At 30.5% G+C, this 25,410-nt stretch overlaps 1 protein-coding gene, 1 non-coding gene and 2 pseudogenes across 5 annotated transcripts; 3 read left to right on the forward strand and 1 right to left on the reverse strand.

Annotated features, from left to right (window-relative positions):
- Positions 1-25,410, forward strand: part of LOC149496277 (uncharacterized) — a 99,058-nt pseudogene that overhangs the window by 43,710 nt on the left and 29,938 nt on the right.
- DMR6 (2-oxoglutarate (2OG) and Fe(II)-dependent oxygenase superfamily protein) lies at positions 1,627-12,254 on the forward strand. 4 transcript variants are annotated; one of them, XM_020682202.2, is made up of 5 exons: positions 1,627-1,978; positions 2,377-2,624; positions 8,028-8,117; positions 10,644-10,968; positions 11,664-12,254. In XM_020682202.2, the coding sequence occupies exons 1-5, from the start codon at positions 1,781-1,783 to the stop codon at positions 11,904-11,906; spliced, it is 1,104 nt and encodes a 367-aa protein (XP_020537861.1). In that variant the 5' UTR covers positions 1,627-1,780; the 3' UTR covers positions 11,907-12,254. The 4 variants fall into 4 exon arrangements, with proteins under 4 accessions (XP_020537861.1, XP_089578067.1, XP_089578068.1 ...); XM_089721941.1 differs by having other exon boundaries at positions 1,638-1,978; positions 11,655-12,254; XM_089721942.1 differs by lacking the exon at positions 8,028-8,117 and having other exon boundaries at positions 1,643-1,978; positions 11,655-12,254.
- Positions 19,493-20,729, forward strand: LOC105641385 (protein DOWNY MILDEW RESISTANCE 6 pseudogene; annotated as a pseudogene).
- LOC149496279 (small nucleolar RNA R71) lies at positions 22,932-23,038 on the reverse strand. The gene has a single exon (XR_016321092.1). It is a non-coding gene; the product is annotated as a small nucleolar RNA R71 (small nucleolar RNA).

Raw genomic sequence — 25,410 nt, forward strand, 5'->3', positions numbered from 1 at the left:
TCTTTATATTTAATAATTCTATGATAAAATGGACAAATATGAGCGGAATAATTTAAAATGGAGTACATGTTAAAACAGGAGGACAGAGAAAACTTAATATGTGAGAATATTTATAAGATGTAACTGCAAACATTAAAAAGTTCTTTTAAAATTATGGTGAAACCATACATTTGTGTGTTCGTTTTATGAAAATTATATAAAGTGTCACTCATTTTATGTTCACATCATTAAAATTCAGCACACTGTAAGAAACAATTAAGATAAATAGTTGTTCACTTTTGCTTTGGAAACACAAAGGAATTAAATGTTCATTTTTTTTATTTTTTTACCACTTTCTCTTGCTAACCAGCACCATTAAAGTACAAACTCATATCGACCGAGAGCATTTTAGACTTTCTTTATTTGAATCATTTTCAGAGTTTTCATTTCAAATAAAATTCTTTTTGTAAAAAAAAAAAATCTTAAATCTAAATAACTTACCTTTAGAAAATAACTTACCTTTGAAAATATTTTGAAGGAAAATGTTTTCCTTGAACAATATTTTTTAATTAACTTATTTTCCGTTATTTAGTTGTAATATTGAAAATTAATTAAAAAATATTAAAATTTTTAACTCATAAGACAATAAAAATATTAATAATAATAGAAATTTCATATTTAAAAATTTTTATTATTAAATATGAAAAAAATGCAAAACAATGGTACATTATGAAAGCTATCGATTACCAATGTGATAGCTAGTGGTGAACGGTGACTCGTGGTAGTGGTTATCTATAATTAATAAATTAAAAATATACATTTATAAGGTTATACTAAATTTATTAACTTCCAAAAAATGTTTTCCTCTCTTGAAAATGAAAAATCATTTTTTAAAAAATGACTTATATTTTCCTTAACCCTAAAAATATTTTCTATTGACTTATTTTTTTAAATGCCCCAAATAATAAAAAATTATAAAAAATATTTGTCTGCAAATTATTTTATAAAAATAAACGGATTCGAAGAGATCAAATGGAGTTTTAATATTTTATTGTAACGTTATCTATGTCTAGATTTCTCCATCAACTTTACCTCTCTTAATTATAAAAGAATTACTTAGATGGTAATTTAATTATTATTATTTTTTCCAAAATTGAGGTAACCCAATTATTTTTAAATTCTTTTAAAAAGTTTAAAAAGTGTTACAATTAACAGAATGCAAGTATTATTTACACTATAATTAGAATAATTTTTATAATTTTGGTTGTGTTTTCTTCAATAACCTTTTAAGTAGCTTTTAAAGTTTTGAATGATCAAAACACTAAACAAGTACTTAAAATGTTATTCGATAACATAGAGTTTACATTAACTTTTAGATGTTAGAGTAGCATTCTGTGAAAAATAAACTCATATAATATTTAATTTTTAGCATTTTATGAAATACTATTAACTAACAACTATAAAAAACAGCTAATTTTTCAGATTCATCTTTTACAAGATTTGTCAGCTGTATTAGTACAAAGAATCTATATTAGTGCAGTTCTTTAAACTTAGCGTTGACTTAGTCTTTTTCTTAACAAAAAAAAGTTTTATATTTTTTGTTTTTTATCTAAGAGTATCGTAGTGCCTATAGGCTTGCAATCGGCTCTATAAATACATGTTTGCTACTGAAAGTTCTCATATGTTAGAAGCTCCATGGTGAGCTTTAGTATTAGAGCATCCATCTTGAAGGGGCTAAGTAGTTTTTGTCTTAGCACCCTATTCTTATACTGATTTGTATATTAATTTCCTCATAGAAACCATGGAGACCAAGGTCCTTTCTTCAGGAATCCACTACTCTAACCTTCCAGAAAGCTACATAAGACCGGAATCCGAACGTCCTCGCCTGTCGGAAGTCCTAATCTGTGAGGACGTTCCGGTTATTGACTTGGGTTGTCCTGATAGAGCTCAGATTGTCAAAAAAATCGGCGACGCGTGCACAGAGTTCGGGTTTTTCCAGGTAAACTTTTTTGGACATTTTACAAGTGGTACGCATAAATGAGTTTTGTTTTTATTCCTTGAGAGTGGTTTGTCTTTTACTCGTCAAAATTGGTAAAAGCTATTATAGCCGATTCAAATCTATTGTTCCCGCGAAAATGGTAAAATCTCTTATATTTTAAATTTTTTGAATCTCAAATCTCTTGTTACCGTACGAGAGAAAAAAATAGTCATACCATTTTATTTGAATCAGTAAATTTTACTCGAATCGGTAAAAACTCTAGTAGTCGAGATTTTGATCTTCAAATCTCTTATTTCAGCATAAGTGGTAAAAACTCTAATAGTGGAGAGATTTTTATCCTCAAATCTCTCATTTGGTAAGTGAGAATACTAATCATAGTCTTACCTGGAAGCAAGCAGGTAATCAATCATGGAGTTTCCTTAGAAGAAATGGAGAAGATGATAGGAGTGGCTAGTGAGTTCTTTAGACTGCCTGTGGAGGAGAAGCTGAAGCTATACTCAGATGACCCATCAAAAACAATAAGACTCTCTACAAGTTTCAATGTTAATAAAGAGAAAGTGCATAACTGGAGAGACTATCTTAGACTTCATTGCTATCCTCTTGACAAATATGTGCCTGAGTGGCCTTCTAATCCTCCTCCATTCAAGTAAGCCTTTTATTTTCTTTTCCCTTTCTCTCTCTTCAGTTTTAGATATGCTAGGGATACAGCGTGTGTGAATATGAGCTGCTCAAAACCTGACACGTGCATTTTTATCTTATTATTTTAAGTTTCTGCATTTACACCGGTAACAAAATATAAAATATGGACTTGGGTTGAACTTGTAATTAACGCCTCCTGGGACTTTTAGCTAGAATCTGCGATTACACCCTCAGATTTGTTTTTTTCATTACCTTTTTTTTTTTTTTCTTTCAGTATTTTACATTTTAATAGGAACCACTGCAACTAAAAACTTCATGGTTCATACTCTACACTTCATATGTTATTTTATAAAAGACATTCTGCTTTTAGGGTTAAACCTAAAAAATTGAGTCAATAAATTTAATACAGTAATCTAAGATTAATTTATATATATTATTTTGATTAATTTAATATAATTTTCATCAATACAAAGTTCCATACTTTTTTTTTGTTGACATCATTTTTTTAAAATTTCTAGATGAATAAAAAAATTTATATATTTGGGAAGTTAGTTATTTAAGTCATATTACTTATAAACAACGTTACTTATATATAATCTTTTAAAAATAGAGCAAAATAATTAATTGATTCCTAATTATAGTTAAATTAATAAATGAAAATATCAATTTTCAAAAAATAATTAGGAGGTTTTTAATTTAGGGATCTCATAATTAATTTTTTAAAATAGAAATTAAATATTAGGGACCAATTTTTTATTTTTTCTAAAAATAACTAGAGAAAAAAAGATCTAATACTTAGCTTAAAAAAATTAAAACAAATAATAAGAATTATTTTCAAGCTTTAAAAAATTTAGCAATAGCTTAAAGGGGGTTATTTGTTTATTTATTTTAATCTCATAAAACATAAAACCTTCCTCAAGCTTAAATGATAAAAACCATGCTCTTACCATATGAATACCAAGATGACAAGAGTGAAAGGAAAGAAAATATAGAGACAATAAGGAGAAGAGAGTAATTTCAAACAATAATTTTATTTTCCTTCCGCTGTTTTGCTTTTTATAAAGAAGAAAAATTCAACTTTCATCCTTATTTTCTTGCATTTATTTTGTTTTCTTTCTTATATTACCTTGTCCAAACATCAAATCGTCTAGAATGAACTACCCGTTCTCTTACTTCTTTTTTTTATTTATAATTTATTAATGGAAGACTCCAGATTGGGTAAATTAGTAAAAAAGAAAAAAGTTTGTTTTTTATCCTTTTAAAACAAAATTTTATTGATAAAAAATAATATGAATACATCGTAATATTTCTATAGTAATAAAAAAAAAATAGAAAACAGGTAAAGAAAACATCAATAAAATGTTAATAAACAGGTAAAGGAAAATTCAAAATCTATCAAAAAAAAATATATGGTAATTATTAAAAAGAATGTTAAATTAAGAAATAATGAAAATGATAAAAATTATTCAATGACAAAAATTGTTTCTTATTACCTTTTCATGTTTATTTGTACAAATCAAACTTTCTTTTTGCTTTTATTATTATTATTATTATTTTAATAAAAGCTAGTCATATAGCCGACCCTAATCTTTTTGTATTATATATTATATTTATTTATTTCTCCTATATGGTTAAGTCATAAATCATTCAGTTTGAATAAGGGCGATACTGTAACCTATATTTATATTAATAATGTTGATCCAAAAAATAATATCATTTTTTATAAACATATATTTATTAAAATATTTTCCATACTTTTGCGTTTCTTTTTTTTTTTAGTTGTTATAATCTTAATTTGAAAAGAAACTAGTGATGATTCTTATATCTTTCCATTTATCTTTTTTTTTATAATATATATTTTTTTTTAGATTTTACACATATTAAAGCATTTTATCCGAAATCTACGGATTGTGGCTCAGTTGGCAATACAGGCTGGACATATAATAAGAGTTTTCGGATTCAATCTCTGATAAACACACTTGCAAAATGGGGAAAAAAGCCTTAATTGTGACTAAGCTTCGAGCCGGATTAGACTGTCTTTGGTATTAGAGTTCGGATACCGATGGTTTAAAAAAAAATTTTATCCAAAACAATCTAAATCTGAAAAATAAATGTTTCTCTTTAAAAAAAAAAAACAAAATTGACATAAAGGAAATTAAAATTAATAAAATTAATTCAGGAGTGGTGGTAAGAATCAAATCTCAAGATTACTCAGGTCCCTCCCATCTAGGTATAGCCGGTTCAGTGAACCGAATTGAACCGCTGGTTTCGGTTCACTGAACCGCCGGTTCGAGATGTTTAAAATTTTAAATCGGAACCGAAACCGACTCTTGAACCTTCGGTTCCGGTAGGTTCGGCACGGTTTCGGCTAACCGACGGTTTGAATTACGGTTCTGATTCGGTTCCGGTATTTAGCAAATTTTTAAAAAAATAATAAAATTTTGATTCCGAATTTATAAATAAATAATAATTTTAAAATGTTTAAATTTTATTAACTAAATAAATTATTATAAAATTTTAAAAGAAAAACTTCTATTAACTAACTTAGAACTATTATTACATTAAATTTACAAATTTTGCTAATTCACTAACACAGAAAACTATAAATGGAATATAAAATTAATGGAATGAGTTGGAAATTATTATTTTCAAATACTAAGAAAATTATTAAAAAAAATCAAATGAAGTAAATTTATGAATGGAAAAATTGAGATTAGAGAAAGAATTTGGAATTGGACGTAAGAAAATAAAAAATAAACAATAGATAATTCCAATATTAAGGAAAATAACGCAATAGAAAAAATAATGAACTATGGAAATTTGAGAGAATTTTGATTGAAAATAAGTTAATAGTTAGGATATAATTGGTTGTGAAATAAAAAATCATCAACTTATTATATTTATACATGTTTCTCATTTATTAGTTTTCCAAATTGTCCCTTACAACAGAAAAATAACAGCTATATTTTTGGATAATTTAATAAATTACAGTAAATAAATAAATAAATAATTAAAAATGAATAAAATTTATTTACTAAAAAATAAATAAATAACACTTATCATATCAAAAATTATCCGTTACACTCTTTTTCTGTACACTTGAAAGTATTTTTTTTTATAAATCAACTATTCATTTACCATTTTTTGTATAAATTAAGTCAAACAAAGTTTTTTTTTTCACCACTTTTTATAACTTATGTACCATTGTACTTGTCTTCACCATAAATCAAATCAACTACAATCAAATCAAGTGGTATAAAGTTTTATAAAAAAATTTTAAGCTACAATTTTTTTATGCATCCGGTTCGAACCGGACCGGAACCGCCGGTTCCGGTTCATATTTTAAGATTCACATGAACCTTAACCGGCTCTTGAACCGTTGGTTCCGGTCCGATTCTGATTCGTCTACAGTACGATTCGATTTCAGTTTGATTTTGGTTAGAACCGAACCGGTGGCCATGCCTACTCCCATCACTTAAAATAAATAAATTACTTTAAGATTGTCTTGTCTAAACCCAAATGGATATGACCAAACCCATCTGAACTACTACTTCCACATAGAGCTAGTCACCGGTTCACAGAAAAAATGGCTCAGAAAGAGTTGGTTTTGAATCGGAATTAGAACCATAGGGACCGAGTCAATTTCAGTTCCTGATTTTGGTCACGGTTCGGTAAGTTTGGTTAAAAAAGTTGAAAAATGAAAATGAGCTGCAGCCGAAACCGATGGACTAGAACGGATTAGAACTAAAAAAGATTCGGTTTCAATCCCAATTTTGAATCCAACCAATCCAAAAATCGCCAGTTCTGCAAATTAGCAACCTCTAATTTTACATGGTTTTGGTTTGAAAAGTTGCCCATATCACCTTCTGACACCAAAGTAGACAACGCAGACGGGAAACAACAGTTGTTGCCTTGTTGGTATTTAATAGAGTCCCTTTTTAGTAATGAGTGGGGTCTGTCAATTAAACATTTTGTGTTCTCAAGTGCTTCATTTGTTTCCTAAAAAGAAGGTTCTATAAGAAAATATTAAAAATATCACTTTTTATTTAATTATAATATTAAAATCAATTTGAAAAATATTTAACTCACATTAGCTACGGAATTTGTCAGCCATATAAACAATGTATCTATTATTTGTATTGTTTGGTTCGTAGCGTTGCATTAGTGTTTATAATTTGAGACAACAAATTAAAAAAACATCATTATCTTTAAGATCACAATTAATAAAATAATTAATATTTATTAAAATAACTAATTTTATCGAATATAATCTTATAATATATGTTAAAGGTTTTTTTTTTTACAAGAATTTCTAAAATTTATAATAATTTTTTAGTAATTTTTGAAAAGAAACATGTAATAATTTTCATATTTATGTATTCCTTCTTAAATTTTAAAGCAATGTTGATAGATGTGTTTAACTTCTTTTTTGGAATAAATGTATTTCAAATATTTTTATGTAATAATTTATTTATAAATTTAAATTTTGTGTTTAATATAAAAAATTAAAGAATTCAATTATATGGATTTCAATATAATTAAATCAAATTGTACTAAAAAAAATGAAATGTTAAAATAAATTTCATAAATTTAAACAACCTAAAATTTTATGATGAACTATTCGTTTTCTCAATCTTTTAAAATTATTATGCCAATGATATTTAGAAAATAAAAGCAAATAAATTTTAAATTCTAAATTTATTCCAAACATGAGTATAAATTTAGAATTTATTTGTAAATAAATTTACATTTTTAATTCATTTGTACTAAATAAAGCATGTGTTTCTTTAGAATTTTTAGATGGTTTTTTTATAATTCAAGCGAATGTTTTTTCTTTAAATGCAAATCCTTTTTATTTGGATATTTTATTGTATATTTGACTAAAAACATTGTTTTTGTTAATAAAGTTTCTCCTAAATAAAATATTTCAAATTATAATAAAATTAAAATCAAATATTTAAAAAATAAAATAAAATATTTAAATGTTTCATTATCATATATATATATATATATATATATATATATATTAAAATTAATTTTTTTTAAAAAATAAAACTTAAAATTTTGAAATATTTAATTATCTATATGCATTTATTTAAAAAATAATTTTAAAACAATTAATTATCTATATGTCATTACTAAAATTATATTAGAATATTCAAATTTTACTAAAAACTCTATTGAAAATCTCATTATTCTCCTATTTTCATATTCGTGTGAAATATAGATATTTTAACTCTTAATTCTATTTTCAATCTTTTTCTTAGTATTTGATTTCCTTTTACGTAAAAACCAGGAAAACAGTTATAGATAAATAGTCTAAAATACCCTTTATCTTCTCAATAAAATTGACAGCCGTAATATTAACGCAAACATCATAACCACATATATGGACCATTGGCACTTGCAGATTAGGCCATGTGATTAAATCTGTTGAAGATGTGGGTCCACTGCACTGGAAGATTGTGCCCGGCCTAGTAAACCTATTTATTTCATATCGGTATTCCCTCCGTTTGACTTTAATATTAACAATTAAATATTTCATTTATTCCATTTCAATTGCTCATTTAAAATTTTAAGAATATAATAATTATTTATTTTCAATTTCATTGATATTTATTTGGTATTTTATAGCAAAATTAAATGCAAAATTTTTAATTTTAAGAATGACAATTTAGACATTTTACCGTGAAATTGGTTTTTATGATTTTGTTTTTTGATGAATTTGTTTTTTATTTTTTAATATTTTATTTATCAACAGAATAACACTCAATAAAAATATATTTTGATTTTATTTTAATCAAATATCCTAAATTGTATCCGCATTTCACTGCCAATGCCATTCTATGTAGGATAAAGTCACTTTCATTAAACAACTTGCGTGGAAATTTATAAACAGTTTGGTATGATTTTATTTATTTTTTATATAAATTAGTATATTTGGCTCTTTTTAAATTAAATTAATTTGGCTCCAACCCATCTCATTGGGTTGGGTAGGAATGGTGACGTAATTGCTTAAATCCGTGTTGACGTAAGCAAAAGAATCAAAGGACAGATCTATGATTTATTGGCGGTGAGTGGGAGGTTAAGAGGGTGAGGTGTAGTCTATCCGGACACAGTCAACGGTTATACGAAACAATTTAATAAACGCACAAATTTCGGTTTCCTTGCTGTTTGGTCAATTTTTTCGCTGTCAGAATTAGCTCCCAGCTAATTCGATTTTTAATTATTGATTTAGTCTTGTAGTAATTTTAAAATTAATAATAATTCAAAATTAATATTTTAAATATTGGGAAGAAAATTTTTTATATTAGTGAGCTTCATACAATATTTATTTTTAAGTAGTACCATATTTTTCATTTAGTTAAATATCAAATTATTGAATTTGATATATAATAATTAAAATAAATAGAATTAAGAATTCATATGTTATATTATAAATCTAAATTATTTTTTACTCTCTCCATTACATACTTCAAAGAATATTTAGTTAAATTAATTTAATTATAATTTTTTCCTTATTTTTCCATGTATATCCTTAAATACTTTAAAGATTATATATTAATAATTCATTGAAAGTAAGTTGAATAGTTAGTATATCAATATTTCAAATTTAATTATCTTAAGAGTATTTTTCATTATCTAATAAATTCAACTAATATTAATTATTTATACGAATTATTATATAAAGGTATTATAGGAAAGTGAAAAAAAAAATTTCAAAATATAAAATGAACTATTATTTCGGGACATCCAAAAAGAAAACTGGTCTATAATTTTGAGGCGGAGGGATTACACGTGTGTCTGTGTATATATATATATATATATATAATATTAATTAACTTTAAAGTTTTTAAATCATTAATTTCATTTTCATTTTTTGATTTTTGACTGTTTAATAATTGATCTAATTCTGAAAATTCTGGGACAAAATTATAATAATATTTGAAAAATCAATCATATTCTGAAAAGAAAAAAAAAAGAATTATTTTTTTTTTGAAGCATCAATTATTTGATGTTAGCTTAGCTAATATCTTGATGGCATGCTTATTTTTAATTTTCATTAATGAATTATATTATTATACCAGTTATTATCAGGTTTGAAAATAAGAATACTTTGTCATAATAAAATATTTCATCATTGTGCTAATCCATAACCACTAAAAGGATTACGTTTGATATACCATATATATATGTTCAAATCAGTGGGACAGCGTTGTCTAGGAAGACTTCCTATTATAGTCTTCTTCTTAATAATTGCTTATTGCTTGGGAGTAAGAAATGAAAATTTGAATATTTGGGTTGAAGAAGTTGATTTTGGTATATCAATAGACAAGTTGTATGTGGGAAAGGAAAGTGTTAAATGTGGACATTTTCTTCCAATTCCCACCGTCAATGAAACTTCTTTCATCTTGTCATCATTATTCCTTTCATATTCATTGGTAGCTATTGAGTCGATATGGGTGGGCATTCTCTTCTTAATTAATTATATTTCAACTTTGTTGCGAGTATTCTAGAAATAATTGAAACAATAATTTTGAACAGTCATTCAATAGGTATATTCGGTAATATTGACTGTTTTAGTAGCTATTAGCTGTTATAATAATTGTTAATTGTTTTATTAGCTATTAGTTTTTAGCTTGTAATTGTTTACAGAGGAGATTAAATTAGAAGTATTCGATAAAAATAACTATTTAATTAGCTATTTATTTTAAAATGATCAAAAAGACATTAGCTGTTTAATTAGTTGAATTGGGAAGAAAAAAAACTATGAGCATGCTTCTCGATAGTATCTATCGCTACTTTCAAAGTTATAAGAGGAATTACTCGATTTCCTTTTCCTTTACGGCATAATACATATTTTCTATATTTTGATGGTCCATTTTTCATGATTGCCAAAAAATAAAAATATTAATTATATGCGTAAAATGTTGAAGTTATAATGTTTGACGTTTCATAAAAAAGTCTCTCAAACTATAATATCAATAATCATAAAAACATGATCTAATATGAAATTTTTATGTAGGGAAATTGTGAGTAATTACTGTAAAGAAGTTCGAGAGCTTGGATTTCGCTTACAAGAATTGATTTCGGAGAGCTTAGGGCTCGAAAAGGATCATATAAAGAATGTATTAGGTGAACAAGGACAACATATGGCTGTAAACTTTTATCCACCTTGCCCTGAGCCAGAGTTAACATATGGATTACCTGGACATACAGACCCCAATGCCCTTACAATTTTGCTTCAAGATCTTCAAGTCGCAGGCCTTCAAGTCTTTAAGGATGGCAAATGGCTTGCTGTTAATCCTCACCCTAATGCTTTTGTCATTAATATTGGTGATCAATTGCAGGTAATTATCCATTTTTCTAATCTTAATATTTGAATTTGGTTATATAATTGAGATTTTTAATTATTATTTCCTCCGTCTCAAAATGATAGTCCATCTTTCCTCTTTGGTTTGTCTCAAAATATAGTCCACTTTCCTATTTTTGCATTATGATTAATCCTTAAATTGTCTATTATACCCTTATTAAACTTTATCTTATTTTAATAACCGTCATTAATTCTTACTTATTATTTTAATATAATAATTGCTCATGTGTTATTCAAGATGGACATAATTGGACAGTTCTATAAATAAAATTATCCTTTAACCATAATACGTGCTACTTTCTTAATCTGTATGAACATAGAAAGTTGACTACTTTTTTAATCTGTATGAACATAGAAAGTGGACTACCTTTTTGGAATGGAGGGATTAGTACCTCTCTTTGTGATTGCTAGTGTTTTTTTTTTTTTTTTTTTTTTTTTATTCATTAGGAGGCTCAACAGATCGAAATGACACTGAATTTGGGACCTCCTATTCCTTATATAAGTAAAAAGAATAAAGTAGAACACACCTAATTTGCTTTGTGATTGCTAGTTGTTAACAGTTAACTGCTACTAATGAATCAAATTTTTGAATCTTTTTGATTCAATAGATACAAATCATATGATCCTAGTCTAAGGAATTGGTCATAATATAAAAACGTCTAGTGGTTGCAGGCACTAAGCAATGGGAGGTACAAAAGTGTATGGCACCGAGCCATTGTTAATGCTGAGAAAGCTAGAATGTCAGTTGCTTCCTTCCTTTGCCCACAAGATGATGCATTAATTAGCCCAGCCAAACCTCTCACAGAGCATGGAAGTGGAGCCGTGTACAAGGACTTCACATATGCTGAATATTACAAGAAATTTTGGAGCAGGAACTTGGATCAAGAGCATTGTTTAGAACTCTTCAAGAATTAATAATTAAATCATTTTTAATTGCCTTTATTACCTTCTATAAAATTGTTAATCAATAAAGACTTTTGGCTAAGGGTAATCAGAAATTAATTTGCGATTGTGTCTTCCCCTTGAATGCAGAAAGAAAAAGGAAAAATAAAAAAAAAGACTGCATATTGCATGTGTTGTAATAAGCATCATAAGTACTTAATTTTTGGACACTTGAATTATTCTTTTGATGATTATTGGACAGTCCATTAATAAGTATATATGATGCTATTTATGTTGATTTGACTTTCATTTTATGTACTATGATAATTATTTAACTGTAATGATTTTTGTATGCTTGAAATAGAATTATTTTGATATTTATCTTGTTTGGGTTTAAGTTGCAAAATTTAGTTCCAATTGTAAAAGTCCATATAGCATAAACCTCTTCTTGCATGAGATGAGATTCTACTATGTTTCATATCACTCTCACATTAGCAAGATCTACCACAATATTATTTTTAAGGTAAAATCCACTCCAAAATTTCAGAGGAAATGAGCTTGGAATGCGATTTTTCCTTCTTCTACTAGCCAAAGACCCATAAACTTACTTCAAAATGTCTCACACTCATAAGAAACTAGGATTTAGATAGTAGATTCACGTCACAAGTACTAATGGCAAGGGGAATTACATTCTCTCCCATTAACTTCTTTAAAACAAAACATGACCCTTAACTTAGAACAAGGTGAGATTGTGTGTTTTGGATTGAAGGGGGATGCGCTTTATATAGCAGAAGGTTAGAAGGTAGACTTCATGTCTTTTCAACTTAGGGTAAATGCAATTCCGAATTTGAGGTATCATTGTTTATACGACCAATTTTCAACTTCTTTCTCGTGTATAATTTTTACTCATTCAGACTCATTTTAATTTGATGTTGGCTTGCAAAATATATCGTTGGAGAGCTCTGAATTTCTAGTTTTTAATCTAGAATTATATTTTGGCTTGCTAAAAAATTATATTTGTATCTTGAGATTTAAAAATTCAAATGGAGAGAGATTATTGTTGAGCCCTTTCGATTTGCAATGATTTTAATGATTTTGTGCTTGGTTCATGGCCCGTTCTTGGTTTTTAACGTGCCATATACCGTTGGAAAAATCTTTCTATTTAGTTTCTAACTGTGCCAAGGTTTTGATAATCTTCCATATGTGTAAAGAGTTATAGCCAAAATAGTGGATGCAGATCACATTTGAGTTCTAGGTTATCCTTTGATTCTTGACCAATTTGATACCGGTTTGAACCACACATTTTATAACTAAGTTTCGATGATATGAGGGTGTAAAAAATATATATTCATAGACGTTCCCATCATACTGTCAAAAAGGATTTGGCACGAGTGATGGCGATGAATTTAGTATTTCTTTTTTTCTTAGGAGAAACGAAGATGATGAGCTGATCATTTTCAGCTGTTGATTAATGTAGATAAGCTGATCCTTTTCAATCGCTAATTCATTGGTCCAGCTGGTCCATTTCAGCTATTGAGATAGTTGATCTATTTAAGCTGTGGAGATAATTGATCCTTTTCGTTGGTTTAGAAGAGCAGAAAATTAAGGAAGAGAAGGAAATTCTGCAGAAAATGAAAAAAGCTGCAGATTTTGTAAGTGTGAAAAAACAAATATTCACTTCTTATATTTTCCATTACAGCATAATGTAAACATTTATAGTAGAGCTAGTCTAAAGTTTGTTCACCAACCTTCCATAAGTCAAGGAAGGTTGTTCACCAAACCTACCTAAAAGCAAGGTAGTTCAACTACTTCTTGACTACAACAAAATCTAAATGACTTTAACAAATACCTCCAAAAACTATCAACAACACTTGCATCAATTTCTTCAATGGAGCTGTAGCTGTAACTTTAACACTCCTCCTTGATGCAAGAGTTGAGACAAACACCAAGTCTATTCCTAAGAAATTCAAATCTTGGTTTTTGCAATGCCTTGGAGAAAATATCTGCTGTTTGGTCTTCAGAACTGCAATGAACAATCTGAATTTCATTTTCCTTTTCAGCTTCACGAATTGCATGGTACTTGATTTTTATATGCTTGGTTTTTCCATGGAAAATTGGATTCTTAACCATAGCAACAACTGATTTATTGTCACAAAGTATTTTAGTTGGATTTTCTTGCTGAAAATTCAGATCCACTAACACCTTTCTCAACCAAATAGCTTGATTTACAGCAGCAGATGCTGCAACATACTCTGCCTCTGCAGTTGATTGAGCGACTGAAGCTTGCTTTCTTGTTCCCCAGCAAATGACAGCAGAACCAAGTGAAAAACAAAAACCAGTAGTGCTCTTCATATCATCCAATGACCCAGCCCAATCACTGTCTGAAAACCCCAACAACTTTACACCATTTAATCTTCTATAAAACAAACCAAATTCAGCAGTCCCTTGCACATATCTCAAAACTCGTTTGGCTGCTGTAAGATGGTTTTCAGTTGGAGAATTCATGAATCTCGATAGTAAATTTGTTGCAAACATGATATCTGGTCTTGTTATAGATAAATACAGCAAAGAACCAACCATGCTTCTATAAGTTGAAGCATCTATAGAGTGAGAACCATCATCCTTTTGCAATTTTATTCCATGGGCTGTAGGTGTACTCACTGGTTTGCATTTGCTAAGTTCAAACCTTTTAAGCAGCTCCCAAGCAAATTTCTTTTGTGAAATAAAAATCCCTTGCTCATCTTGAGCAATTTCAATCCCAAGGAAATAGCACATTAAGCCAAGATCATTCATCTCAAAAACCTGCTGCATCTTCAATCTGAATTCTTGAATTAATTGTAAATTGTTGCCTGTGACAAGTAGATCATCAACATACACAGAAACGATAAGCACATCACTTCCTTGTTGAGTTACGTAAAGTGTTGCCTCATTCAAGCTTCGTTTAAAACCCAAATTCAGCAAGTAATGATCAATCTTGGCATACCAGGCCCTTGGGGCCTGTTTTAAACCATAGAGTGCTTTCTTCAACAAACACACTCTATTGCTTCCATCATTAAAACCTTGAGGCTGCTCAATATACACTTCTTCCTTTAAAGAACCATTTAAGAAAGCTGATTTCACATCCAATTGAAAGACTTGCCAACCTTCACTTGCTGCTAGTGCCAAAATCAATCTAATAGTGTCAAATCTTGCAACTGGTGCAAAGGTTTCTATAAAATCAACCCCTTGCTGTTGAGCGTAGCCTTTAACAACATATCTTGCTTTGTGCTTATTGATGGAGCCATCAGAATTTAATTTCAATTTGAATACCCATTTAGTTCCAATTACATGCTTATTCAATGGTCTAGGAACTAAAATCCATGTTTCATTTTTCATAATCATCTTCAACTCCTCCTCCATGGCAGCTCTCCACTCAGGCAATTTTAAGGCTTCATCCACCTGAGTTGGTTCAAGTGAGACAACATTACATCTGCTGTAAATTTCATCTAGGGATCTAGTCCCTCTAATTGCATAATCATCTTCATCTGATTCTTCTTCATTGTCAACTGGAAGTTCTTGCTCTTGCTGAAAATCAAGAACTGATTTAGAATTTTCTGGTTCCATTTTACTCCAATCCCATTCACCTTTCTCATCAAATTTGACACTCCTGCTGACATACACCTGTTTAGTAACAGGATATTCAAAATTCTGTAGGCTTTGGATTCACTGCTGTAGCCTACTAAAATTCCCTTTTCAGCTCGTTGATCCAATTTCCCTCTTTTTGCATTTGGAATAAATGAAAAACATATGCTTCCAAAGATTTTGAGATGACCTACCGATGGTTTAACTCCAAACCAGCTTTCGAAAGGAGTTTTTCCATCAATAGCTTTGGTTGGAAGCCGATTTTGAAGATATACAGCAGTGTTTACAGCTTCAGCCCAAAGAACTTTGGGTAGATTTTTCTCAAACAAGAGACATCTCACCATATTCATCACAGATCGATTCTTTCTTTCACTTACACCATTTTGTTGAGGTGTGTAAGCTACTGTTAATTGATGGTGAATGCCTGCTTCTTGCAAATATTACTTGAATTGATTGGATGTAAATTCAGCCCCATTATCAGATCTTAAAATCTTGATTGGGGAGCCAACTTGATTCTCTACCATTGATTTAAACTTCAAGAACATTTTGAAAACTTTAGATTTGAATTGGAGGAAATATACCCAGCAGAATTTGGTGTAGTCATCAATAAACAATAGAAAATACTTGCTGCCATTGTAAGATGAGACACTCATAGGGCCACACACATCAGTGTGTATTAATTCAAGTTTCATAGAAGCTCTCCATGCTTGATCAGATGGAAATGGTGTTTGGCTGAGTTTGCCTAACTGACATATGTCATATATACTGCTGTCTTCTTCAACTATAGATGGCAAATCAGCAACTAACTTCTTGGATTGCAGCAATTTTAATGAATTGAGATTGGTGTGACCAAGTCTCTTATGCCACAAATTAGATTCTTCTTTATGACTCAAGCAAGATTCTTCTTCGAAGTCTCTTAAATTTAGAGGAAAGCTTCTCCGTTTCATTTTGACAGCAAATAACTTTGAGCCAGAAGGATCACTTATTTCACAAGTTTTATCTTTAAATAGCAAACTGTAATTCTTATCCATCAATTGACCAACCGAAAACAAGCTTTGATTTAGTTCCGGTACGTAAAGAACATCGGAAACAAGCTTTGTACCTGAAGGAGTTTGTACAATCACATCTCCTTTGCCTTTGACATCAACAAGCCTACCATCTCCAAGTCTGACTTTTGAAGAATAGTTTGTATCCAAGCTATCGAAATTCACCAAGTTTGGTGTCATGTGGTTAGTGCAGCCACTATCAACAAGCCATGCTTCTTTAGCTTCAATTGAGACACCACATTCTTCAATTTCATTTGCAGCAAATAGTTGTTCTTCATACTTTTCAGAATTTTCGGTGACTTGTGCATGATGGGCTTGTGTTTGTTGATTCTGGTTTGTAGAACAAACTTTCTCGGTGTGACCAAATTGCTTACAAACCTTACATTGAGCTCCAGGTCTAAACCAGCAGTAGTTTTCAGTGTGGTTTGTTTTTTTGCAATGTGGACAAGGTGGAAATCTGTCCTTCCTCCAATTTTTTCTGAAATTCTTCTTCATTTTTGGTTTTCTGTCAGTTTGCTGGCCTCTTGAACCTCCTTCTTGCATTTTTGTTTTATGAGTCACAACAAGAGCCTTCTCTCCAATGGTTTCTTCTTCCCTATAGGCTTTTCTTTGTTCTACAGCTTGTAGAGCATTTGAAAGCACATTTAAGGATATTTGTGACATGTCCCAAGTTTCTTCAAGAGAAGAAATTTTGGCTTCAAATTTTTCAGGGAGAGTCACCATAACTTTCTCCACAATTCTCTTCTCTTCTAACTCTTCTCCCAACAATCGAATTTGGTTTACAATTTTCATAACTCTATCAATGTAATCTTTCACCTTTTCATTGTCCTTCATTTTCAACATTTCAAATTCTTTTCTTAAATTGAATATCTGCATTTGTCTAGTTTTTTCAGATCCATGATACTCAATTTTTAACTTCTCCCAAGCTTCATGTGCTGTCTCACATGTCATAATCTTGGTGAAGATAGGATCTGCAACAGCTGCATGGATATAGGACAGAGCTTTTGGAGCCTTAGCAACCTCTTCTTCATGTTGTCTAATCTGCTGAAGGGTTGGATTTTGATTAAGAGGTGGAGGTACTCTGTTTTCCTCCACATACTGCCATAATCCAAGCCCCTTGAAATAAGCTCTCATCTTCACAGACCAAACATGATAGTTTTCCCCATTAAAATGAGGTGGTGAAAGAGACATGCTGCTGGAAGCCATTTGCAGAAAAGCAAATAAACAGAAAAACTTCACAAATTCTGGTTTATTTGGTGGCTTTCTCTATGTTTTTCACTCTAACACACACACAGCCCTTTGAGATCAAGGTTGTTCTGATACCACTTGTTGGTTTAGAAGAGCAGAAAATTAAGGAAGAGAAGGAAATTCTGCAGAAAATGAAAAAAGCTGCAAATTTTGTAAGTGTGAAGTAACAAATATTCACTTCTTATATTTTCCATTACAGCATAATGTAAACATTTAAAGTTTGTTCACCAACCTTCCATAAGTCAAGGAAGGTTGTTCACCAAACCTACCTAAAAGCAAGGTAGTTCAACTACTTCTTGACTACAACAAAATCTAAATGACTTTAACAAATACCTCCAAAAACTATCAACAACACTTGCATCAATTTCTTCAATGGAGCTGTAGCTGTAACTTTAACACTTTTCAGTTGCTAATTTGTTGGTCTAGCTTATCCATTTCAGCTGTGGAGACAGTTGATCCATTTTAGCTGTTGACATAACTAATCCTTTTAAGCTGGAGATGTAGCTGATCCATTTCAACTATTAATATAGTTGATCCACTTCAATCGGAGATATAGCTGATCTATTTCAGCTAGCTAGAGATGTAGCTGTTGATATAGCTGATCCATTTTTAGCTGGAGATATAATTTATCCATTTCAGTTGTCTGGAGATGTAGCTGATCCATTTCAACTGCACAAATATTTGGCTAATTTATCCATTTCAGTTGTGTACATAGCTAATCCATTTCAGCTGTAAAAAAATTTGGCTAACTGATCCATTTTAGTTATTGACATAACTGATCCATTTCAGCTGTAGACGTTGGCTAGCCGATCCATTTCAGCTACAAAAATATTTGGCTAATTGATCTATTTCAGTTGCTAACATAGCTGATCCATTTCAGCTGTAAAAATATTTGGCTAACTAATCATTTTCAGTTGCCGACATAGCTAATCCATTTCAGCTGCAAAAGTATTTGGCTCGATCCTTTTTAGTTGCTGGAGGGAGATTAAATCCGATTTATTGGAGGCTATCAACTTGTTGAGGCCTACTAGCTTGTCGAGATGGCTACTGGCTTGGTTAAACTTATTGGTGGGAGGCTCAATCCCAGGAAGATTTATTCTTGGAGACGTCAAAATCTTTGACATCACTGAGGTAATTTTCACTTATTCGAAAGGATCTTCCAAGTGATGGGGATGTATTTATTAGAAAGGATACTCTAAGTACTGAGTCATGATAATTCGTTCTCCACTTACTAGAAATGATCTTCTAATTGAAAGAGTTTATTCTCCATGGGCACAGTTTGATGTACTCTCTTCTTAATTAATTATATTTCAATTTTATTGCGAGTATTCTAGAAATAATAGAAAAAATAATTTTAAACACAGTTACTCAATGGGTCTAGCTATTCGATAGTATTAATTGTTTTAATAGCTATTAATTATTATAGTAACTATTAATTGTTCTATTAGCTATTAATTTTTAGCTGGTAGCTATTTATAGAGTAATTTAAATTAAAAGTATTCAATAAAAATAATTATTTATTTTAAAATGACAAAAAACTATAATTATAATAAAAAAATTAATTAATATGTGTGAAACGCAACTTATAATGTTTACACTTCATAAAATGGTCCCTCAAACTTTAAAAGCTATTGGAAAGAGTACGTTATTGAACGGCATTGTTGTAAAACTATAGTATCAACAATCATAAAGCCATAATCTAATATGAAATTTTTATGTAGGAAAATTGTGAGTAATTATTGTAAAGAAGTTCTAGAACTTGGATTTCAATTACAATAACTAATCTTGGAGACCTTGAGGCTTGAAAATGACCATATAAAGAATGTATTAGGTGAATAAGGACAAGATATGGCCGTAAACTATTACCCACCTTGTCCTGAGCCAGAGTTAACATATGGGTTACCTAGACATACAGATCCCAATGCCCTTACAATTGCTTCAAGAACTGCGAGTGGCAGGCCTTCAAGTCCTTAAAGATGACAATTGGCTTGCTTTTATTCCTCACCCTAATGCTTTTGTCCTTAATATTGATGATCAATTGCAGGTAATTTTCCACGTTTCTTATCTTAATATTTGAATTTGGTTAAAGTTGTAATTAAGATTTAATTATTAATAGCTCTCTTTGTGATTGCTAGTTTTTATTTATTTATGTGGAAGTATAATAGATTGAAATAACACTGTGGAGAGGGCTCGAGCTCGAAACCTCCCACTTTTCGTATAAGTGAAAAGACAAACCAGACCATACATTATTGACTTTGTAATTGCTAATTATTAATAGTTAAATGCTACTAATGAATCAACTTTTTGGATCTCTTTGATTCAATGGATATTAGATAAAGATCATATGATTGAACAATCAAATATTGGCAGTTGAAAGTATTAAAAGTTAGTTAAGTATTATTTTTATATTTGGTTTTTTTGTAAATATATTGTGAATTTATCTGGTGCTTTCAGTATGAGGAATTGGTATGTCATATCTCTCACATTTATAGAGAGGCAAAGTTCTGTAGAGATTGGTTGGTGAATTATGTTAAAACTATAATTCTGAGTACTGATATTCTTAAGGGGATTCCTCCATATTTGTGTGAGTGGCTTCTTTATGATATTAATGGGGTAGTTTATTCTAGGATTTTTACGTACAGGCATTGCTTCTCTTTCCTTTTGTAATTTAAAAAAAAAAATTAATAAAGAGTTATTACCGGCATTAAGCAATCGGAGGTACAAAAGTTTATGGCACCGAGCCATTGTTAATGCTAAGAAAGCTAGGATGTCAGTTGCTTCCTTCCTTTACCCGTAAGATGATGCATTAATTAGCCCAGCCAAACCTCTCACAGACCATGGAAGTGAAGCCGTGTACAGGGACTTCACATATGTTGATTAAAAGAAATTTTGGAGCAGAAACTTGGATCAAGAGCATTGTTTAGAACTCTTCAAGAATTAATAACTAAATCCTTTTTAATTGCCTTTCTTACCTTCTATAAAATTGTCAATCAATAAAGACTTTCGGCTAAGGGTAATCAGAGATTAATTTGAGATTGTGTCTTCCTTTTGAATGACTGCATATTGCATGTTGTAATAAGCATCATTAGTACTTAATTGTTGGACACTTCAATTATTCTTTTTGTGATTATTAGATTATTCATTAATAAGTATGTATGAGGCTATTTATATTAATTTGACTTTCATTTTATGTACTATGAATATTATTGAATTGTAATGATTTTTGTATGCCCCAAAAAGAACTATTTTGATATTTTTTTTGTTGGGTTTTAAGTTGCACAACTTAGTTCCGATCATATAAAATTCTATTAAACCATTCTTGCAGAAGATGAGATTCTACTATGTTTCATGTCACTCGCGTGTGAGATGAAATCCAATAGCGAGATCTACGAGTTAATTTTACTAGTAGTCCCTCAACTTAGAGGGTATCACTACCTATATATTGAGAAGAAATTCCAATTTCCTATTTCCAAAAGGTTTCTTACTTAATGAAAACTCTATCTCCTAAACGAAGTCGGATTTTCTCCCAGGAAGTCTATATAAAGAGAGAACCAATTCATTGTGTAGACCATCTCTGGTTTTATAATCTTTTGTTTTATTATTTTTCTCTCTTTAAGACTCAAGTGATCAACCTTTTGTCAAGATTCAAGGCCGTCCACGTTATTTGACTAGTTTTTATCTCTAAACTCTTAATCTTGTTTTTACTTTTCATTATTCACATTGATTATGGAATTATTATCAAGTTTAATTGAGTTTTATTTAATTACTATGTCAAACTAAACTCTCATATTAGGGATTTGATGTAACTTAATTTCTTTTCCAATTTATAATATTAAATTTATTTTTCTTTGTTCAAAGTATAATTTATTATTGAGTTTAATGCTTTTAGGCAAAGTTTCTCTCCTGGATTGATTTATTTCATTAATCACTATTGGGAGAAGGGTTTTTGATATGAAAAAGGTAATAAATTACATGAAAATAATAACTTGATGCGGAAGCTACATAGTTTGACTCATGGGCAGTTTTCATAAGTTAACAACCTTAAGTTATGAATTCATAAATAAACCATAAAACTTAATGATTTAATTCATGTTTGATTGCATTATTAGAAGATAAGTAACTAGATCGGGTTACAATAGTTAACAATACATCAGGAGAGCTTGTTAGTGATTTTAGGGTTGTTTCCCCTACTTGAACAATTAAAATTGATTAACGAACTAATAAGATAAATTGGATAGAATTAAGTGAAGTCAAAATCCCTAGTAGTATTTAATCCCTGATTTCTTTTAATCAAAAATTGCTTGCTTGATTTCTTTTTATTATCTTTATTTGTTGAATTTTAAAATAATTTCCCTAAATCGCCGTTTAAGTAATAGTAGGTTAACACAATTTTGGTACTTGGTATACAACCCTCATGACAATGATACTCTACTCATTATATATTACTTGTTGCGATTTCGTATACTTGCGAAAAATCACTGTCAAGTTCTTGGGGCCATTGCCTGGGATTAACGTTACCAATATCAATACTAATTACCCTATTATTAATTTAGACATTTATTTATTTTTACTTATTTAATTTAATTTTTCTGGAAGATTATTTCATGTGTTTATGCAAAGAAGATCACGTGGAATTGAGCCCTTGATCTTTGATTCAGAAATCGAAAAGACTTGTCGTAGGAACAACGCTGCGAGAAGAGCACGTGAAAACAAACCAGAACAGCAAGCAAATATGGCTGATGATGTTAACCCTCAGGATGGACCCCAACCTCATGTCCGCACTTTGTGAGATTACACAACTCCTTCTCTCAATGGAACAACCTCGAGCATCACTAGACCTAGGGTGGAAGCTAATAATTTTGAAATTAAACTTGCAATTATCCAAATGCTTTCCACCTCAATTCAATAAGGAGGTTTACCTAGTGAAGATCCTAACGCCCATATCACAAATTTCTTAGAAATTTGCGACACTTTTAAACAAAATGGAGTTTTTGAGGATGCCATAAAATTAAGACTCTTTCCTTTCACTCTGAAGGACAAAGCACGATCCTGGTTACGATCATGCCCTTCTGGAAGTTTTACAACATGGGAGGAATCAGCCCAAAAATTTTTAGCAAAATTCTTTCTATCTTCAAAGACCACAAAACTGCGCAATGAGATAATGATCTTTGTCCACCATGATAAAGAGAGTTTGTACGAAGCTTGGGAGAGATTCAAGGACTTATCGAGAAAGTTCCCACATCACAACTTGCCTAAGTGGTTACAAGTACAAACTTTTTAGAATGCATTATCTCCTAACATTAAGATTACTCTAGATGCAACTGCAGGTGGATCTTTTGAAAGAAAAGATATTGATGAGGCACATGACTTTATAGAAGAGATGGCAAGCAATAGCCATTATCAAAGCAACTCTGAAAGGAAGAAGACTGCAGGAGTTTATGAGATTGATGCCATCACCGCACTCAATGCCAAGGTAGACAATATGGTAAGGAAGTTGGACTTATTGATTACTAACTCGGTTAATTCTATTATTCAAGCTTGTGACAGGTGTAATGGGCAACATGGGATTGGAGAATGCATATTGGATTCTTTAAATCTGCAAACTTTGGAGCAAGTAAACTATGTGATGAATCAAGGAAGGAAGAATTACCCGTACTCTAACTCTTATGATAACAGGTTGAGGAATCACTATAATCTTTCATATGGGAACCCAAACAATGCCTTGAACGCACCACCAGGTTTCCTGCCTGATGAGAAAAAATCTCATGATGATCTCCTTACTGCCCTCTCTAAGTCGCACATGGACTTCATGAATGAAACTCGAGAAAACTAAAAAATCCAACAAGCTGCGATAAGGAACTTGGAGATTCAACTAGGACAATTTGCAAACATGATGGCCTCTTAACCTCAAGGTACATTACTTAGTAATACTGGAAAAAATCCTAATGAACACGTACAAGCTATCACCTTGAGGAGTGGCAAATAGTTGGAGGATCCACCCAGGATGGAGAAGGAGAACGAAGAGAAAAAAAAATCCCCATCATTGACCTAGAAGAGAAAGAGTTAGTAAAACCCTATTTTCCACCTATTCCTTTCCCACAAAGGTTAAAGAAAACACAAGATGACAAGAGTTTCCTCAAATTTCTTGATGTCTTCAAAAAGCTGCAAATCAACATCCCTTTTGCTGAAGCCCTTGCTCAAATGCCCAGCTATGCAAAATTCCTAAAGGAGATCCTGAGCAAGGAAAGGAAGATAGATGATCGAGGAATGGTAATGTTGACAGAGGAGTGTAGTGCAATCATTCAAAATAAATTGCCTCCAAAATAAAAGATCCAAGAAGTTTTTCTATCCCTTGTAATATTGGAAATCTTGATTTTAGAAAAGCTTTAGCAGATTTAGGTGCTAGCATTAATCTTATATCTTATGAAGTTTTTAAGATGCTAGGGATGGGAGAGCTATAACCAACAAGGATGTCTCTACAGTTGGAAGATCGATCAAGCAAATACCCAAGAGGGATTGTAGAAGATGTGCTCGTCAAGCTAGGTAAATTTTTTTTTTCTTGTTGATTTTGTTATTCTTGACATTGATGAAGATAGAGAAGGATCCTTAATCCTTAGAAGACCCTTTCTTGCAACTACAAGAGCATTGATTGATGTGTATGAAGGTAAATTAACATTGAGGGTAGGTTAAGAGGAGGTTGTTTTTTATGTTCTTAAATCTTGTAAACTTCCCATGGATTGTAATGACTGTTTTAGGATTGATGTTGTTGATGAGTATGTAAAGGAAACTTTTAAAGATAAAAGCGACATTAATAATCAAAGCATCATAGATGAGAAAGAAAGTGAAACACCAAAGCAAGAATTTAAACAACTTCCATCTCATTTAAAACATGCATTCTTAGGTGAGAATAATTCTTTTCCTGTTATTATTTCTTCTCACTTAACACTAGATCCAGAGGAAAGGTTGTTACAGGTCCTACGAAAACATAAGAAGCCCTAGGATGATCAATTTCAGATTTGCAGCGAATAAGTCCAAGCGTGTGCATGCACAAGATCTTGATGGAGGAAGACTACAAACCTTCAATTGAGCATCAAAGAAGATTGAACCCAAACATGAAAAAAGTAGTCAAGGCTAAGATCATAAAGCTTTTGGATGCTGGCATTATCTATCCAATTTCTGATAGTAGTTGGGTAAGTCCCGTTTAAGTTGTCCTAAAGAAAGGAGGTATGACAGTTATTTCTAACGAAAATAATGAGTTAATTCCTACTAGAACTGTCACAGGTTGTCGTGTATGTATTTATTATAGAAAATTGAACAAAGCAACACGCAAATATCATTTTCCTTTACCTTTTGTTGATCAAATGCTTGAGAGACTTGCAGGTTACCCCTACTATTGCTTTTTAGATGGTTATTCAAGGTATTTTCAAATACCTATTGCTCCCGAGGATCAAAAGAAGACCACTTTCACTTGCCCTTATAGTACTTTTGCTTATAGGAAAGTGCCTTTTGGGTTTGCAATGCTCCTGCAATTTTTCAAAGGTGCATGATGTCCATATTTTCTGACATGGTTGAGAAGTTCATTGAAATATTTATGGATGATTTTCTGTGTTTGGTTCTTCTTT

The sequence above is a fragment of the Jatropha curcas genome, chromosome 5 (genome assembly GCF_041381405.1).
Source record: "Jatropha curcas cultivar XTBG-Jc1 chromosome 5, XTBG_Jcur_1.0, whole genome shotgun sequence".
Classification (NCBI taxonomy): Eukaryota; Viridiplantae; Streptophyta; class Magnoliopsida; order Malpighiales; family Euphorbiaceae; genus Jatropha; species Jatropha curcas.

What these genes read in the sequence shown, in the direction of transcription:
- DMR6 (XM_089721941.1), top strand. Translation starts at nt 1,781, where the DNA reads ATGGAGACCAAGGTCCTTTCTTCAGGAATCCACTACTCTAACCTTCCA. An exon ending in TCTAATCCTCCTCCATTCAA is followed by an intron (nt 2,625 to 8,027) that starts GTAAGCCTTTTA and finishes TGGCACTTGCAG; the next exon opens with ATTAGGCCATGTGATTAAAT. An exon ending in ATATTGGTGATCAATTGCAG is followed by an intron (nt 10,969 to 11,654) that starts GTAATTATCCAT and finishes AAAAACGTCTAG; the next exon opens with TGGTTGCAGGCACTAAGCAA.